At 40.4% G+C, this 17,044-nt stretch overlaps 1 protein-coding gene across 1 annotated transcript in view; it reads right to left on the bottom strand.

The window, feature by feature from the left end:
- The window catches only part of ahdc1 (AT hook, DNA binding motif, containing 1), a 232,527-nt gene that overhangs the window by 50,673 nt on the left and 164,810 nt on the right, over positions 1-17,044 (bottom strand). Inside the window, exon 4 of the mRNA XM_043717241.1 lies at positions 1,811-5,673. Coding sequence (XP_043573176.1) covers positions 1,847-5,611 — 3,765 coding nt within the window. The 5' untranslated portion in view covers positions 5,612-5,673 and the 3' untranslated portion in view covers positions 1,811-1,846. The remainder of the gene's footprint in view (positions 1-1,810; positions 5,674-17,044) is intronic.

Genomic DNA, 17,044 nt, shown 5'->3' with positions numbered 1-17,044 from the left:
TTAATGGGGACGGAGGGAGTGAGTGTTAAAGGGGACGGAGGGAGTGTGCGTTAAAGGGGACGGAGGGATTGAGCGTTAATGGGGACGGAGGGAGTGAGTGTTAAAGGGGACAGAGTGAGTGACCGTTAATGGGGATGGATGGAGTGACCGTTAAAGGCGATGGAGGGAGTGGGCGTTAAAGGAGCGGGGGGGAGTGAACGTTAAAGGGGATGCAGGGAGTGAGTGTTAAAGGGGATGGAGGGAGTGAGCGTGAAAGGGACGGAGGGATTGCGTGTTAAAGGGGACGGAGAGATTGAGCGTCAATGGGGATGGAGGGAGTGAGTGTTAAAGGGGACGGAGTGAGTGACCTTTAATGGGGACAGAGGGAGTGAGCGTTAAAGTTGACGGTGGGAGTGAGCGTTAAAGGGGACGGAGGGAGTGAGTGTTAAAGGGGGCGGAGGGAGTGAGTGTTAAAGGGGATGTAGAGAGTGAGTGTTAAAGGGGACAGAGGGAGTGAGTGTTAAAGGGGACGGAGTGAGTGACCGTTAATGGGGACGGAGTGAGCGAGCGTTAAAGTGGACGGAGGGATTGCGTGTTAAAAGGGGCGGAGGGAGTGAGTGAGTGTTTAAGGGGGCGGAGGAAGTGAGTGTCTACCATCCCCTGGGCCAATTCTTGATTCAATTCAATTTTACAACGATAACTGATGCCAAACATTGTGAAATGACAACTTAACGTCAAGGACAGTTATTCAGATTAAACCGTTGAAATTCAGTTCTTTCTTTCCTCCCCCTACGTTTAACTTACAAACATGTTGTGGAAGTGCCGGTGTTGGACTGGGGTGGGCAAGATCAGAATTCACATAATACCAATCTGCAGTTCAACTGGTTTATCTGAGAAGACAGACCTGACAAAGGGACAGAGCTCCGACAGCTCGTGATTTCAAATAACCCTGGTGGACTATATCCTGGCGTCTTGTGACTTTGGACCCTAACTTATAACCAGTTATCTGTCAAATCGATGGAATCATTGGAGATGAAATTAATGGTAATTCAACTTATTTTGTTCTTTATTCTTCTTTTAGCATCTAAGATTTGTACCTCGACATTTTGTACTTAAGATGGTGCCTTGAGAGGTGACATTGTAAACATTTCACTGTACTCCTCTACTTGAAAACACACGAGAATAAACCTTATTCTATTCTAAGTTAAACATTGACATGTCAACAAAAGCTCAGCATTCCTCCCTTAACACAGAGGAAGAGGATTTTCATTGAAGTCCTTTTGTCTTACACCTTCTTCTTCGGTGGGGAATGAGAGAGCCTGTCAGAGATCTTCTTCCAGCTGACACTGATTATTTAGCCAGAATACAGCTCAAGTTGCTGTTTTTGATGGAATATCAAGTTGGAGTCAGTATTTTCCCACTACTTTGAGAGGCAAGAGGAACACAGCTGACAATGGAAGGCAAAATAATTAAAGTCAACAATTTTCTTTTGTTGACACTGAGTGAATGATTGTCGCTTTATCAGATCAAGATTCCTAAAAGAATGCCATATATATAGGTGATGGGGAAGAAGATAATGATTAGATTATAATTAAAACATACATACATATATTCACATTCTGTGCTTAGAAAAAGAGAACTTTGCATCCTAAACTCGAATACAGAAGCATAATTCTTGAGGCATACAATAAACATAACCCCAATGTTAACCAGTAATACATTACATCATATATAAAATGTGCTGGCAGAACTGATAAACAAACAATACATGAGCATAATCAGAAACAATGATCATCACTGGCTGAAGCTAGGAGAAGATCAATGCTCTTACCTAATTGCACTGAATGTTTTGCAATATCATCAGAAGTCACTGTGAAGCATTTCCTGTGTACACCTCATCCTGATTTTGGTCCAGTAGTAAGCCCATTGGTGCCTGTCTACGGTTCCCTTGTTTGTCTGCGTAGTTATTGTCCACATGAATAGAAGAATCACTTGATGCAGGCGAAGCATTTGCTGTAGATAACATCGCATTAGCGTATACCGAACTGCTGTAATCTATCGCCATCTTCTGTGTTTCTTTGTCCATCTGTGCTACCATATTTAGAGGGATCATTTGGGGTGCAGAACTGGGTGGATTATGTCTTCCCTGCATTACAAACAGGGGCATGTCAGCTTCTTTCTTGCTCTCAACTAATGAACTGCAGCTGGTAGAATTCTGCAAATATCTGGTGCTCGGTTCCAGAGGTGGATTATCAGGTTCAAACTGGAGCTGTGACACTGATAAATCTCTGTTGGCTGGTGTTGTCCTCGGAGCCACATTTGTTCCTGAGCTGTTTTCCAATGCATCGTAAAAAGCTGAATGTTTTTTCCCTTCACTTGACTCTAGATTGTCCACATACCCAGGGGTGCGCAAACTAAAAAAATCTGGGTTCTCAGACAGAAGCCCTTCATGATCAGGGTTGATTGAATGTTGCAGTGCTTGGGCAGATAGCTGCTGGTGAGGGCTTTGAAATGGTTCAGTTTCTAATGTAGACTGCTTTAGGTCTGAATACAGAGTCTCTTGAACATCATTGCCAGAAAATATTGGGGAATAATTTTCATCAGGCATTGGTGTCGAACAGCCTGAAGAGTATAAGCTACAGTATTCTTTCTGATCATTTTTTTGAACTTGAAAGTTTTGGGTGTTAGAAAGTGTTGGGGGCATACTGCTATCTGGACTGTAGCCATAATCTAAAGCACAGTCTGCACTTTCAGAGAATATAGGATTGGTTCCTTGAGTTCTCTGTAACAGCTTTGATTTGCGAATAAATTGATCTCTCTTATTTGAAGCACAAAGTCCCCTGGTGTTCCTCACCTGTCTTGGTAATGCACCTTTTCTAGAAGGAAATGAGGGTGAAGCTGGAAAAACCAACTGAGAAGGGCTGGACATATCAACTCGTTTCCGTCTTCCATACACAGCTCTTGAATCAGTGGGGAATGGGACATGATGGTTCCACTGACGTTTGGAACCAACTTTCGGTCCAGATCTTTCAACAGGTACTGTTTCGTCCCAGTCCATCATCAATTTTTCTAGACTTGAGAGACTAGATTTCTCTTCACTTGCCATATTACCACAAATGTTAACACCTCCTTCAGAATTCTCAAAAGATGTGTTAAAGTGGGATGAGGATTCACTGTAAGTCTCTGGAAAGGACCTTAGCTTTACTTTCTGGGGTGTATAGTTTGAAATATCCAAGATGTCTTTTGACTCATTCAGGTTGTAATCCAACATTGGTGTGTAATGGTGATTAAAATATGCCATATTCCCATCGCAAAGATTAAAACTGGATTTGCAGCTCAGTTGAAGACCTCTGGAAAACGCCATCCTGGAAGTATCAGCTGATAACTGCAATGAATTTAAATATTTCTGAGATGCGTGGTCCATGGAACAGGCTGCATCAGATTGATTCTCAGAAGTTAAAGATGTTTGTAAAGTCAGAGGACTGTGATCTGGCTTAAAAGCGTTAAATGAAGACGTCTTATTAAAATGTAGATTTGATCCAATTACATGATGACTATATGTCTCAGTTGAATTGGCTTGTGAAGAAGTAACATTATTGCTTGTATCATAGCCAAACGAGCAATCTCTGTTACCAAGAAAGTCAAGACCAGAATACTCTCGAGGTTGTGGCAGCACATCTGAATTACTGAAACTTTGAGCTTTCGGTCTGTAGTTACTATACTGAACAAAGCTATCTGCAGTCTGTTGGCATGAGAGTCCTGTCGGTCTCGAAAGAGGTGGCTGAGCAGCAACTCTTTGGAAAGTTTCTGAATCAGAAGGATGATACGAGGAGCCGAAATCAACATTATCTGAATTGTCTGCAATCATTTGTGGATAAGTCTGTCCTGTTTGATTTGTATGTTGCTGGCTGCCAATGCAACTAGGAGAATTAGTTTTATCAAATCCTTCCTGGTAATGAGTTAAGTGTCTTGATGGCTGCACTGAATTGCTGACACCAAAGCTTCCACTCAGGTTACACGATTCTTGCCCAGTCTGCGAAAATGATAAATCCATCAAGTCTGACGAATCATCTGAATCAAGTAAGGACCGGAAATAGCCAGCAATGCAGCCTGGACTTTGTTGAGCGACACTGCTTTGGTTGGAGGATAAACAACCCATCAAATAGCCATTCCTTGACATAGAACCAGACTCCCAAATAGTATTGGGAAATGATTGTGTAGACATACCAGGGTAAGATGGATACAAACCATTTCTGATTGGTTGCTTCGAAGGATAACCTTGGCCCACAGGCCAAAAGTTTTCATTTTGTCTTGCCCATTCTGAATTTTCAGCATTCATATTCCGAAAAATTCCGTGTTCTGGAAATGGTAGTGCACGCTTATATGGTTTCCTCCTTTGAACAGGTTTCTCTTTCATTTCTGTGCCCCATTTGCATTTTCTGGCATATAGCTTGGTTTCACCCAAGAAAATCCGCTTTCTCTTTCCAATGCCCTCAAAGAAATCACTGAAAGTAGAAGATGATTCTGCAAATTGCCCCAGTTGCCTTCCTCGTGAACACCCTGCTTTTCCACCTCTTCTTCGAGTACCTGCCAATGTACGGTAAAACTGAGACATGTCCTGATGCATAGAAGCTGATCTCTGAAATGATCCCGGATCACTAGGTGACCAACACCTGGGTGGTGAGCATCGACCCAGGATCAGACTCTGTTTAGTTAAAAAAGCCAATTTGGACAAAACATCTGCATAGTCTGTTGTGTTGTCATTGGATCCAGCAATATAAGTAGGTTGTGGTGGAGAAAGTTTGTGATGCCTGGGTTTTCTCTTCACATGATTGGTAGCTTCACTGCTCCCTTCAGGTAATACTTTCCTTGGCCTACCTCTTTTCCTTTTGATAACGACAGGAATATCGCTTGTCGGTAACACCATCACCTTGCTTCTCCTACCTTTCTTCACTGTTGGTAACGCAGCTGTGTTTTGCTCTGGCAGAGTAACGTGATGTGTTTTGACTCCTGCACTCACGTTATTGTGCAGTAAAAGCTTTTGGCACATTTTTGTTTTTCTTTCTGTGTACATCTGGTACTTCTGAGTATTGATTTTTGCTATTTTAACTAACATCTTCCGACTGCCTTTGCATTTAGTTTTTGGGTTCTTATTTAAAAGTGTCCTTTTAAGAGGCAAACGAGAGACTGCTCCATAATCTTGATACGCTTCTGCAGATGCTGAAGGAATGGAAAGACTCTTGCAGTATTTTTCAAACTCGATTTGTTCCAAACTATTTTCTCGATTATACTGAATCATTGGTTTTTTCCTCAAAGCGTATTTTTTACATGTAGTTTCAGTTAAAAGCAGTCCAGCATTTATTTCCTCTTCATTTTGGCTGTTGTGTTTCAGAATCCCAGCTTTAGAACTTTCACACTTTACATGGTGTCTATGTTCCGGGACAGTGTACAATGATGACATATTTTCAAAAAAGCTATTGTTGTTCGGTGACACGGCAGATGAGATCAGAGCTTCGATTTTAGAATCTGGGTTGGCTGGATCAAATTTTTCAAATTCAACACGCCTGCATTCGCGATGGTCTGTATTTTCTTTCCTTTGCGTCCTATCCATTTCTTGCCTTCTGCTTGCCATCTGAGATTTAGATCCTATATGCAGGCTTTCTTCTGGACTTCTAATACTGCTAGCAAGCACAACTGAAGAAAAGAAACTATACTGTAATCCTGTCTTTTCATTTTTTGCTACTTTGCTTCCATTACTTTGAAAGGTGCTGGAGTCAATTTTAAATGCACCACAACTGAGCTGGATGCCATTATTTTGCACGTCATTAGACAAGAGATTTAAGTCTTTCATGATATCTCTTAAAGTTACTACAGGGTATAAATTACTTTTGCCATTGCCACATTTGTTTTTCAGCAATGCCACAATGTTGTTAATATTTCTTTTCCCAGTTCCCATTGTAGCATTTGGAAAACTTCTATGGAGTGAATCAGAGGACATTTTTTCTTTTGTAACTTCATTGGTTTCAGCTTTACCAATGCTGGATTTGTCTGATCCTATGTCTGACTTAAGACTTTCCTCGTTATAACAGCTTTTTGTTTTCCTAGTCTGACAAATACCAACTGAATCCATTTGAATCAGAGTATCTGCTTCATTATAAGTGTATGCATTTGAATACTGACCATCTTTTACATCTAGAGACCCATTGGCCAAAGGAACACCTTCGGTTTCTTCAGAGCCATTACAAAGTTCCTTAGAAGCTGACATTTTTATTATGGCTGGTGATTTGGTGATGTGTGTGTTCTCCTTTAGTACAGTTGAAATGGTTTACTCTCTGAATGTTAATGTTAGCAGCATTGGAATAGGTGTTGGGTTGTGAACTCCTACACTTTATAGAAGCACCTATAGTTAAAACAAATTTAAAAAGTAAAAACCAAGATGGTTTATTTTAAACTGCCTACATATGATCTTGCTATTTATATCTGTAAACAGGCTTACACATAATATATTGAAGATTATAGTGTCATATAAACATTTGAAATCGGAGAAATGAAAATATTTTGTCAGATTAGCCAAAATAAGAGCACATAGTTAAATTTAAAAAGAAAGCATACTGTTGTTCTACTGAATTTAAGACTTGACTTTTGAAATTAATTTATTCGTTAGGGTGAGGAAAATGTGTAGTATGTTTGATCAAATATGATATTTTAGTTAATATCAAAATAAACCTCTTGTGTTAATTTGATGTGATTAGAGCTTCCATATGAAATGTTTAATTTAGTAGAACAATTTTAAATGAATATGATATGTCACAGGTTATCTACCCCAGGCACAGCAATGTTCATTCTCCAAATGATTGTCTCTTTTACATCATGGGTCTATTTTTGATTCTGCCAATAGGGAAGATATGTGTGCTTTACTTATCCATTTTAGTATGAATGGATATTCTTTTGCAAGTTTCTCCAGCGGTAAAGCACATAATTTAGTTGACATCATACTGTTTTACACAACTGCTTTACACTGATTTAAATTAGACCTAAAAGTCCTAAAATTTGGAAAATGGGGATTGAGAGACTATTATTCAAAGCAACATCACAATGCCTTAGGTAACCATTTTCGCTTTTTCCTTCACTTCAAGTTTCCTTCACAAAAGGTTGGTCATCCTAGAGTTGTCCTAATAAGGAGGACTGGAGGATCATGGCTCAAGTCATGAATTTCATTAAAAAAAAGGTTTACAGTGGTCTAAGAGTGAAAGGAGAAACCAAAATGTGTAAAGCAGGTTCTGACTTCATCTATCACTTTCCACTCAAAGATCTTGACCACTGACCCCAGCAATTGGGACACCAACATCATCCAACTCATGATGTCAAGATATGTAGCAAGATAATCCCACCTCCATGAGGTCACTTGTTTTTCAACCATACCAGTGTGGACCAATCACTGCAAACCAACAGGTGCTTATTTAATTTAGGCTTCCTATTCTTTCAAAAGGACATTTCTCAAAACAGCAGTTGGAAGAGGAACTGGAAGAGGCATTTTAACAAAATATTGGTGCGCTTTTCTCTAAGTTCAGAAGAAAAATCCTTCACTCTTGGGTTTTGTAACTTTTGAAAATTTCTCTTTTGCCCAATTTCTGTATTTTCAATCTCTAACTGGCCATTGGATAAAAGCTGTAGATGTTCAGAATTTCAAGAGCAGAATTTGAAGGGCAGAGAAACTTTGAAATCAGTCAACATCAAAATAAGGTCAATAGAAATGCAAAGGAACTGGGAAAGGGAAAAGACAGTCAAAATGATTCAACATGGCACCCAGCAGTGAGCCTCAAAGGAACATAAATTTGATGGGGATTAGTTAGATTGCCAAAAAATTAAAAATCGACAATGGGCATTCTGATCACAGAAATGTGTTTGAAATTTATCACACATCTTTGCCTTCTGGGGAGAAACTATCCCTCACCAGATGTTAAAAATATTATAATTTTGCTTCCATTGGCACACAGGTCATATCGGAGTTCGGATCAATGTTTCCTACATCTGCATTTCCAGCTCAGCCAAACTTCTGCATTCAAGATGTCGAATAATCTGTTGTCTTTATTTACCTGTTCTTTCTGGTGACTTTCAACTCTGTTCAAAAAAGGAAGAGCATTCAAGAGGCATTTAATAAATGATCTAACTGGATGATATGGAATCTCTGTCCTGATTTGTCAGCACTTTAAAGTTCAAAAGACACACCATGCCAGATCAGAAATGCAGAATGGAACATAAATCTTTCAAAAGCTTACTTCAAATCTGGGTTCCTAAGTATGCAAAATATAAAGAACAAACTCACTCCAGCTTTGTCAGGAGGCCAGAAATGAAAGCTCTGCCTTGGCAAATTGTTTGTTGTGAAAAATACAAGATATTCCCATTACTCAGAAGAAGATCACAGCACTGGCAGAAATTAGATACTTCACGCTAGTATAAAACTTCAATAGTGACCCTCAAATTACTTGGGAGTGCAATGTGGGGCATCCAAAATCAAATGACATTTTAACCATTGCTTCCCTCCATTTTTAATCAACTGTTTATCTCCTTCATGTTTGAAAACTGGCTGCTAATCTGTGGAGGGGGTGCTGTGAACAAACATTAGAAGCGACATGACATTAATTGATATCATTTTCTCAGCAACCTTCTGTTCCAGGTGCAATTTCTCAGGTTTTGAATTTTAGACAATGCAGGAAGAGGATTAGAAGTGGGGAGTTAAGGCATTTCCACTTTATAAATAATATAAATCTCTAAATAATAATAAGCTCGTGGCTGTGGTGGTACTGTGGCCGTGATTGAAGTGATGGTGGCTTGTTGGGCCTAGTCTGTCCCTTCTGGAGAAATGCCAATGATGCAATGGCTTTGGTAGTGACAGTGCTGCTGGTACAGTCCGGAAATCCTTGCAATGTTAGCCCCAGGGGCAGCTTCAGCAACAGCATCCCATAACCACTCCATAAACCCAGGAGCCATAAAGGGAAAAAAAGATGAACTTTGTCCTAACTTCGTCTCAATAATTTATTTTAATAATTTCTCATTAAAACAATGCCGAATTGTGGTGGCCTATACTCTTCTTATCTTAAATACAAGTGACAATAAATTGCTATTCTATTCAATCAACCTTCGGGAAATGCTCAAGCCTCATCTGCAGTTCAGTGTAGCAGTTCTGACTACTCAAAATTAGCTCAGAGCAGATACTAGTCTGCAAGGATGTGCTACTAACTCAAAAATCAAGCAAGAGGTCCTGGCTTCAGATCCCGGACGAGCCCCCAAACTGTTACGACAGGAGGTAAATCCTCCTGCTTAATTTAAACCAGCAACACAGAAAAGATTTACCCCGTGCAATAATCTGTGAAAATCCAATAGGCCAAGAACTATTTAAAGTTAAAAATTAACAACTTTATTTCTTAAAGTATAAATAAAGTATAAGAATAATTAACTAACAAGTAACAACGACTCCTTCTTCTAACCTATCTTTTACTTTCCCTTTTATAATACTACTCCGATAAAATCCCTGATTAAGATTTACTGAAAAATTCAAATTTCAAAACCAGCCTGCAGTCGAATCTTCTCTTTGCAGATTTGCCTTCCAGGTCGGTGTTGATATTTTTCTCTGCGCAAACTCCTTCTCTAGACAGGTACCTCTCAGACAGTTCTGACTAGCAGTCTACATCTTGTAGCAGTTCTCTTCCAACTGTTCAATTTTTCCCGTCTTATACCCCAAAGAATTAGACTTTTTCATTGGTTTTTAATATTGTCAATATACTAAATTCAAACTTGATTGGAGGTTGGCATTTTGGGGTATAATGTAAATTGATTGGCTAAACTGAAATCTGTTTTTGTCTCCAGGCAACCAGCTACACTGACTGCTGGATGACATACTACATTGTGTCTAGTTGAGAACATATGGCACTGTCAGGTAAGTTCTGCTAGCTTTTAACTTTCTTAAAGGTACCATACACCACACCTTCATAATACCAGCACATTCATTCTCTTGTATGAGTCAAAACATCAAATATTATTTGCAACAATTTTCCCTGAATTATTTCAAGGAGTGACTAAACTTTCTATCTTAAAGAAGGATGGTCGAGTTAAAATAGACTACAAAATAATTATGAGGCATTTTGATGCTGAATGATGATATCGGACAGCAAAACTTTACAACTGGCTACGATTCACTTTTGTTGGAAAACCATACTGTGGACAAGATCAAACGACCTGCTCCTAGTCTCTTTTAGCTTCAGTGACAATGAGGAGCAGTGTTAGTTCAGTAAGAAATGTCTGCCTGGAGGAACGCCTCCGAATGAATACATTATATTACTTTGTTGGGATTCAAGTAACTCATCTTCCTCATGCAGGAGGTCTCATTTTGTAGATAGGGCATTGACCATCTACCCAAGCATTTTTATACATCAATATTGGTGATGTGATCATAGTATTAGCCAGCTCTTTGTAGTAGATTCAGCTCTTCGGAATCCGCCTCCAACTGGAATCTTTGTAAACAAAAACAGTTCACTGTTGCATTAAGTTATTGAAGGCGATTGATCGGGGCAGCATTGTGGCTCAGTGGTTAGCACTACTGCCTCACAGCGCCAGAGACCTGGGTTCAATTCCAGTCTCGGACAACTGTCTATGTGGAGTTTGCACATTCTCCCTGTGTCTGCATGGGTTTCATCCAGGTGCTCTGGCTTCCTCCCACAGCCCAAAGATGTGTAGGTTAGGGTGGATTAGCCGTGGGGATTGCACCGTTAGGATTGGGTAAGGGGGTGAGTCTGGGTGAGATGCTCTTCAGGGAGTGGGTGTGAACTTGTTGGGCTGAATGGCCTGTTTCCGCACTGTAGGGATTCTAGGTAATGACCACGCCAACACTCCAACTTAAAGACTTTTTAAAAAATTTATTGGAATAGATGGAATGGTCTACTGTGCAAGTCAAAACTAAAAACCTGTATAATCTGAACTGCATGACATTACTCAATGAATACGGATTAGTGAGTATTTTCTTAAGTATCTTTGGTATGTGAGGAGAGCTGGCAAAGAGGGGAGAAGCTATTCTTGAGGAAATGTGCGCAGGATTCTGGAAAACAGACCATTGGGCATTGTACAGTTATTCAGGGCAATGTCAATAAATTTTATTACCTTCAGGTTAGGCTTGGAGGGTGGTCAAGGGCTGTTCTGAGTTTGTCTCTAAAGGTTTTATTTGACCCAAATTGGTATTTCTATATGAGAATACAGAAAATGGTCAATATGAAGAAAAAAATACTTAGATTTCCACAAGGAATCTGATTCTTTTCTTTCATCTCATGATGGTGATAGATGCATTTTATTGCATCAAAAAAAAGTAATGACAAAGGGCCCTGGTGGGACATTGATAGTGCTCTTTCCTCTGAGCGAGGAGGCCTGAATTCAAGTCCCACCAGCTCCAGAGGTACACTGTAAGACACAAAAAATATTTATGTCATGAGAAATTCTACAACAGAGTAGTGACCCATGCTACTCAATAAGGAGGCTTGGCTTCAAGACCCATGTGCTCCAGAATTGTGTAATAAACCATAGAACATAAAACATTACAGCGCAATACAGGCCCTTTGGCTGTCGATGCTGCGCCAACCTGTGGAACTAATCTGAAACCTATCTATGCTATACTATTTCATTTTCATCCATATGTTTATCCAATGACCATTTAAATGCCCTTAAAATTGGCGAGTCTTCTACTGCTGCAGGCAGTGCGTTCCACGCTCCTACTACTCTGAGTAAAGAATTGACCTCTAGCATCTGTCCTCGATCTATCATCCCTCAATTTAAAGCTATGTCCCCTTGTGCTAGCTATCACCATCCAAGGAAAAAGGCTCTCACCGTCCACCCTATCTAACCCTCTGATCACCTTGTATGTTTCAATTAAGTCACCTTTTAACCTTCTTGTCTCTAATGAAAACATCCTCAAGTCCCTCAGCCTTTCCACATAAGACCTTCCCTCCACACCAGGCAACATCCTAGTAAATCTCCTCTGAACCCTTTCCAAAACTTCCACATCCTTCCTATAATGCAGTGACCAGAACTGTACGAAATACTCCAAGTGTGGCTGCACCAGAGTTTTGTACAGCTGCAACATCATCTCGTGGCTCCAAAACTCAATCCCTCTACCAATAAAAGCTAACATATTGTTTGCCTTCTTAACAATCCTATCAATTTGGGTGGCAACTTTTAGGGATCTATGCACATGAACATCGAGATCTCTGCTCATCTACACTGCCAAGAACCTTACCATTAGCCCAGTATTCTTTATTCCTGTTGCTTCTTGCAGAGTGAATTATCTCAAACTTTTCTGCATTAAAATCCATTTGCCACCTCTCAGCCCAGCTCTGCAACTTATTTATGTCCCTCAGTAACCTGCAGCATCCTTCCGCATTCTTCACAACGCCACCGACCTTAGTGTCATCCGCAAATTTACTAACCCATCCTTCTATGCTCTCATCCAGGTCATTTATAAAATGACAAACAACAGTGGATCCAAAACAACTCCTTGCGGTACACCACTCTTATATGAACTTCAGGATGAACATCTCCCATCAACCACCACCCTCTGTCTTCTTTCAGCTAGCCAATTTCTGATCCAAACCGCTAAATCACCCTCAATCCCGTACCTCTGTATTTTGCGCAATAGCCTACCGTGGGAAACCTTATCAAATGCCTTACTGAAATCCATATACACCACATCAGCCACTTTACCCTCATCCACCTGTTTGGTCACCTTCTCAAATAACTCAATAAGGTTTGTGAAGCATGATCTACCCTTCACAAAACTGAGTTGACTATCCCTAATCAACACATTCCTTCCTAGATGATTATAACCTTTGCTAACACTTTAACCACAACCAAAGTAAGGCTCACTGGTCTATAATTACCAGGATTGTCTCTACTTCCCTTGTTGAACAAGGGGACAACATTTGCTATCCTCCAGTCTTCTGGCACTATTCCTGTAGACAATGACGACTTAAAAGAGCAAAGCCAAAGGTTCTGCAATCTCCTCATTGGCTTCCCAGAGAATTCCAGGATAAATCCCATCTAGTCCAGGGGACTTATCTTTTCTCAGAGTGATAATTTTCATACCGACTGAGAATATCTAGATGTTGATTCATGGAAATTAAGCAACAACATTGCAATTACCAAGAATTCTAATTCATATTCAGCTTGCTGAATGCAGTGTTCCATTGAATGTGTAGGTTAGGTCCAACCTAATCTGGAGATCTCTGCTGTGACACTGATTGCTGGTCCATTATTACATTATATCTTCTGTTTGTTTGCTGTGATTCTCAACAAAATAAGAAAAGCAACATTCTGTTACAGGGTTAAGATAACTCCTGTACTTGCTAAAGAATCTGACTGATTTGCCAAGTCTTTTTAGTATTTTTTGGTTTGTTTTAGCTTTCTAGAATCACCTTTAACTTTTTTCTTCCTGCTTTCTCCTTGAAGAAATGCTGTCCCAGTACCAGGTAGAATTCTGAACAGTGGGAGGTGGTCTCCAGTTACATGCAGTATCCTGAAGGGACTTGATAGTGTGGATCATGGGAGGGTAGGGACCACAGTTTGAGAAGTCATCCTTTTAAGATGAGGCTAAGAAAGTCTTCTTCTTGAAAGCTTTTTAGTCCAGAAGAACATAAGCCCATTTGACCCATTGTGTCTACTATACCATCTGTTCATGGGTGATATGTTTCTCCAACCCCCCCCATTCTCCTGCCTTCACCCTGTAACCCCTGATTCCCCTTATCCAACAAGAATCTCGGTCTTAAATATATGTATCCTCCACAACCCTCTGCAGTAATGACTTCCACAGATTTACCACCGTCTGGCTGAAGAAATTTTGCCTTATCTCCATTCCAAAGAGTCGTCTGTTCATGCTAAGGCTGTATCCTTGGATCATCATCTCTCCTTCCAGTGAAGGCATCTACACTGTACACAAGTACAGGTTCAGACTCCTCTTCTCCTATGACAAGACCTTTATTCTCCAGATCATTCTTGTAAACCTCCTGTGGACTCCTTCCATCGCCAGCACATCCTTTCTTAGATTTGGGGCCCAAAACTGCTCTCAATATTCAAAATGTGGTCTGACCAGAGCCTTATACAGCCACAGCAGTACATCCTAGCTCTCGTATTCTAGCCCTCTTGAAATGACATTGCATTTGCCTTCCTAACTGCCAATTGAACTGCATGTTAACCTGAAGAGAATCCTGAACCAGGACTCCCAAGTCTCTTTGTGCTTCAGATATCCAAAGTCTTTTGCCATTTGTAAAGTAGTTTATACCTCCATTCTTCTGCCACTTCTTTGCTCACTCTCCTAGCTTGCCCAAGTCCTTCTGCTTCCTCAACACTACATGTCCCTCCACCTATCTTTGTGCCATCTGCAAACTTAGCAACAATGCTCTCGATTCTGTCATCCAGATTGTTGATGTATAACGTGAATAGCTGTAGTCCCAATAGCTATACAGATCCCTGTGGAACTCCACTAGTCACCAGTTGCCAGGCTGGGAATGACCTCTTTATCCCTACTCTCTGCCTTCTGCCAGTAAGCCAATCCTCTATCCGTGTCAGTACCTTGCCCCATAACACCATGGGCTCTTTTCTTATTTAATAGCCTCCTGTGTGGCACCTTGTCAAAATTCATCTGGAGATACAAATGGATCACGTCCATTGCTCTCCTTCGTCTAACTTGCTCATTACCTCCTCAAAGTATTCTAACAGACTTGATAGACATGACCTCCCTCTGATGAAGCCGTGCTGACTCAGCCCTATTTTACAATGCACTTTCAAGTACTCCACAATTTTATCTTTAATAATGGACTCTAAAATCTTACTGATGACTAAGGTTGAATTAATTGACCTTGTCATCACATGGGCTGCTACCACCCCCACCCCATTGTCAGTTACTAATAGCCCCATTAGCAGATAGTCATTCCCCAGACCAACCTGCAACCACTCCTTTATTTGTCCAACAGTTTTCCTTTCTCTTTGGGCTCTATTGCTATTTATTGTTGACTCTCCTATCTTCTGCATGTATACCAAGTTTTCCCTGCTACTATCAGTTCTGAGGAAGAGTCACTGGACGCAAAATTCTGACTCTTCTTCACAGATGCTGCCAGACCTGCTGAGCTTTTCCAGCAATTTCTGGTTTTGTTTTTGCTATAGTTTCCTGTCTTCTGCCTCCCTCCCTTTTTAAACAGGGGCATTACATTAATCATTTCCAATTCTCTGGGACTCTTCTCTGACTCTAGCGATTCCTGAAAGATCACAAATGCCTCTACAATCTTCTTAGCCACTTCCTTCAGAATTCTGGGGTGTAGTCCATATGGTCTGGGTGATTTCCAATTGCAGTTGACAATTCTAACCCCTCAGATTCTACACCTTCTGACTGTACATCACTTCTTGTTATATATAATCTAATTTAATTTCTTACTTAACAAGGCAAACCCCACCTACTCCTCGATCTAGCCGCCTGTCCTTCCGATAGGACATGTATCCTTGGATATTTTGTTCCCAGCCCTGATCCCCAATGCAGCCACGTCTCTGTAACACCCCCAACATTGTACCTGTCAATTTCTATCTGCACTACAAGCTCCTTTACCTTGTTTCATATACTGCATGCATTTAAGTACAACACCTTTAGTCTTATGTTGACTGCCTCCCTCTCATAGTTATCCCCTTACCTGCTGTGCCTGAAGTTAGATTCCTGACCCTTTCCACACACTCTGCACCATTATTTGTTCTAGAAACCTTTATAACCTCTTCCCTGCTTGAACTTTCTCCATAATCTTCTAACCAACTGAACACCATCACCCAACTACCAACTCCCCTCACCCCGTCCCCAACCCACCCACCCAGAACTGGCGCCAATTGTCTCATGAATTCAAACCCATTTCTCCCACACCAACCTGTGAGCCACATGTTTACCTCTTTCACCTTGTTGACCGTGTGCTGATTTGTTCATGGCTCAGGCAGCAATCCAGAGACTATTCCCTTTTTTGGTTCTGTTGTTATTTAGCCTCTAAATACTCATCGTCCCTCAGCAGAACCTCTTTCTGCTTTCCGCATTGTTGGTACCTGGTAAATGCACCAGCTCCTACACCATGCAGTTACAACAGGCCACTTGTCTCAGCATACCCATCTTAATTACTTAGTTCATAATTTGATTTTTTTTTAAAATCATACTGTACTGGTCTTTTAGTTTGCCTGTAAATATTTCCTCTATTAACCTTCTGTCTGAAAGTAACCTATAATAGTCACTTTGTAGTTATCAACCAATGATCTTACAGTTTACCTATGATGTTACACTTTTGTGCTGGCCCCTGATCCTGGGATTCAAATGATCTAGTTTCTTGAAAAAAGCAAGCAAAAAGCACCTCTTCCCCTCTGCATAGAGTTCCCACACTGTCTCCAAGTTCCTCAAACTATATACTATCCACTCACTCAGGCTATGATTCACTCCTGAAGTGACCTTCCTGACCAAGCGAAGCTTACTTAGTCTGTGGATTAAAGAGCCTACTCCTGTTCGTAAATCTTCTGTTCTCATGTTTTTGCCAAACAATACAAAGGTAGCTCACCTATGGACATAAGACATTAGATATTTCAGTTGTTCTTTAAAGACCTTAAAGACAGTGAAATCTATTTGCTAGGAAGAGCATTTCTGACCTCTTTTTTAAACTGAAACACAGTATTCAAATTGATATTGCCCAATTTGCATATGGATTAGGATGACTGCAATCAACACAGAGTTAATGTTTGAATTCTGAAATATTTAGTATCCTGCAGAGCTTTATATTCATGTCCCTTGTACAACTTCGAAGTTCAAAATGCTTCATATTTTGCCATCAAATGCCCACCTCATGACTAACCAACAGATGTTGAAACAACTGCAATAGTTCAAGGCAAAAGCACTGTTTTGTTCATTTTGTTTCTTAGTCTCAAGTCTGTCTTAGGGGAGGTGTTAGTCCACTGGTATTATTATTAGTCTATTAATCCAGCGACCCAGTATTATTCTAGGGACACAAATTCAAAT

This window comes from Chiloscyllium plagiosum, chromosome 27 (genome assembly GCF_004010195.1).
Source record: "Chiloscyllium plagiosum isolate BGI_BamShark_2017 chromosome 27, ASM401019v2, whole genome shotgun sequence".
In the NCBI taxonomy this organism is placed as follows: domain Eukaryota; kingdom Metazoa; phylum Chordata; class Chondrichthyes; order Orectolobiformes; family Hemiscylliidae; genus Chiloscyllium; species Chiloscyllium plagiosum.
This window is presented reverse-complemented; position numbering and strand designations above follow the sequence as displayed.